General features: G+C 47.3%; 1 protein-coding gene across 1 annotated transcript; it reads right to left on the bottom strand.

Moving 5' to 3' along the window:
- Nucleotides 1-382: 382 nt before the first annotated feature.
- LOC149988575 (uncharacterized) lies at nt 383-2706 on the bottom strand. Its single transcript, XM_090252084.1, has 2 exons — nt 1181-2706; nt 383-1042 (listed from the first exon to the last, which is right to left on the bottom strand). The coding sequence occupies exon 1, from the start codon at nt 2468-2470 to the stop codon at nt 2057-2059; it is 414 nt and encodes a 137-aa protein (XP_090108210.1). The 5' UTR covers nt 2471-2706; the 3' UTR covers nt 383-1042; nt 1181-2056.

Consider the following 2706-nt stretch of genomic DNA (forward strand, 5'->3'; position numbering starts at 1 on the left):
CCTCATGTTTTACTTCTATTTAGTAGTAAAATTGATATAATTTTCATGTACCATGACATATACTTGGATAATCGTTTCCAATTTAATTTATACAACGAACCAACATTGAATAAGTTGCAAAATTCACCAAATAGTACCAAAATTATGTTGCTTCAGAAATTCTCTTCACAGACGCAGTTTGAATTGTGTCAAGATTTTGCAATGTATACGCACATGGATACATACTAACAACAGTGTTTCGATGATGACTTTTCTGAACATATGAATTTTCTTTTTCTTTTTCTTTTTCTTTTTCTTTGCGTTATAATCTTACATGTCAATAATGTCGTGTTAATAAATGTTTTTCATTCGACAACTGATTCTTATTGCGGTGACTCTGGAGTTGGATTTTTTAACAAAAGACCTTGGAATTTACGAAAACAGGAAGTGTCGATGAGCCACCACCGACTGTATCCATGATTCGACGTTGAAGGATACATACAAACTTGAACTGCGAGGGCATGAACTGATTGTGTTCGAGACCAGGAAGAAGGTCAGTTCGTTGTTTGTTGCGATGGACCACAGTGTGCCGACTTCGAATGAATGGATGTTGCGTTGATTCACCCCCATCAGCCACAAGCTGAGCATATTGCTCCCGCGCAGGATGCGGATTCGATGCCCACAGCCTTCCACTACCGTTACGGTCTCACATTCTCACAGCAGAGGAGCAGCAAAACTGGTTTCTAATTAAAGCTTTCTCATGTTCAGTACCAACCACAGACGACTGATACTGTAGAATATTACAGTAAGTTTTCTCACAGACTCTTGCTCCCAGAATCACCATAATGTCTAGCCTACCTGCAAACTCCTGGTCTTCTGGGTACCGTGAAAGATGCTCCTTGCTTGTTCGGGCTGTTTTGCATTCCTGCGTGGTGATTCGTAGAGGCTCCAACATAGACAAACAGTGGTCAAAAAGTTCATGTTGAGGGAAGAGCTTCCAAATCTCCGGAGAAAAAAGGCCGGAGTGTAGAGTTTGCGGTGGAATCAGACCAGGTTCGTTATTCTGTGATGGTCATTCCAACTTATATAGTGTGAGCGAGGCTGTGAATAGCTTGATGTGAAACACCTCGCATATTTCTCTAAATGAAAAAGGGTTTGTAAAACGCACAAACGAGGGACGGTTAGAAAGTGATCGACATACATAGACGCTGCAGCTGCAGCCGCTTTCGGAACGTGAATGTCGTGCTGTTGGTTAGGTTCGTATCAATTCAGCTTGAGGGGCAGCATTCGCTGCCGATGAGTAAAGACCGACGAGAAGATATCAGATTGAATACCCTCCGGAGAGTCGAAACTTGCTGCACAAAGTCGGGCATTCATCTACACTCCCCTGGTATGTGGGAACTACAACACATGAACCTTCGATGGAAATTTCTTGCTCATCCACGTTCCTCCACGAACACGAAGAACTAGGCGATGGAACGTCCAACTCTCTCCTACAAGTAGCGCGCCTTCCATCGCAAACATTGGATCATTGATTTCTGACTCGCCAATTGTCAACACCCACTCACTGTGCATGGTCAAGCACCCAACTGTTACATGATATCCGCAAAACTTGTATGTCCACAAGACATGACGATCGTCCCGTGCTTAGTCATCCTTCCTTAACTCCACCTCATCACGCTCAAACCACCACACCCGCCGTGGCAGTTGCGTCTTACCGGCAGTTGTGCTCGAACCCATGCTCTCACGCCGGCTTCCTTCAATGAACACCGCACCGCTATCATCGCACGACCAATACAACTCCTTCGTACTGCTAGCATCCGCGAAAGTCCCCCTTGTAGACGAAATGGCATCTGCCGTCGTCAAACCCATCCACTCCGTCCACAACACCTAACCCATGAAACACCCACAGATCTTTCGTTTTATCTTTCATCCTCCTATACCCCGTCGAATGCCTTCGATTTCATCCACTGACCGTAATCCCTTGACGAGAGATGGATAACATGGACCGGAGAAGACCAACGAAGGTGTCGACGACCATCACCAACTTCATCTAGTTGCTACCGACACTAGAAAACTACCCCCCCATGGGCCGGCTGCCGCAATCCCGAATCGGAGAATAACCACCCGGCGCATGCGATTGGCGGACAAAACAGATGGCCTCCTCTAGATCGCCGATTTCAGATCTGATGGCAGACTGCAAATCCCCGAACGCCAACAGCACCGATCGGTTGGATCCATCACAACCCCATGTGCCTCCACTGTCATTGAACCCCTGTCTTGGTACTTTTTCCTTCCACCGTGTCGATCGATTACCGGCCGTCTTGCGGCCGAGATGCGGCAAGCGCTTCACCATCGTTGGATTGTCTGCAAGGGCTGGTTTCCAACTGGCTGCAAGGGGTGCTCCATCAATTCTCACGAGTTGGCATGGACACGCGATCGGCGAGGTCGCGAGGGTTTGCGAAGGTGGACCCAATTTCTGGCGCCCCATTGGAGGCTTCTGCAAGGAGCTCTGTGGTTGCAGGATTTCATTGAGGCGCTATCCATTGCGGCCCTCCTATTGGGGGTGCTCCATCTTTGCGTTGTCGCATCAGCATCTTGCGTGCGATTCGAGGGGCGCTTCCAGAGGCAGACTGGTGGCGTTATTTTGGTTCAGAACTCGATGAGCTTATCATCTGCCCACTAGATTTGAAATGATTGTATGTGAGGCAGGTTTAATGTCTTCAG

The sequence above is a fragment of the Physcomitrium patens genome, chromosome 7 (assembly GCF_059467195.1).
Source record: "Physcomitrium patens ecotype Gransden chromosome 7, ASM5946719v1, whole genome shotgun sequence".
NCBI lineage: Eukaryota > Viridiplantae > Streptophyta > Bryopsida > Funariales > Funariaceae > Physcomitrium > Physcomitrium patens.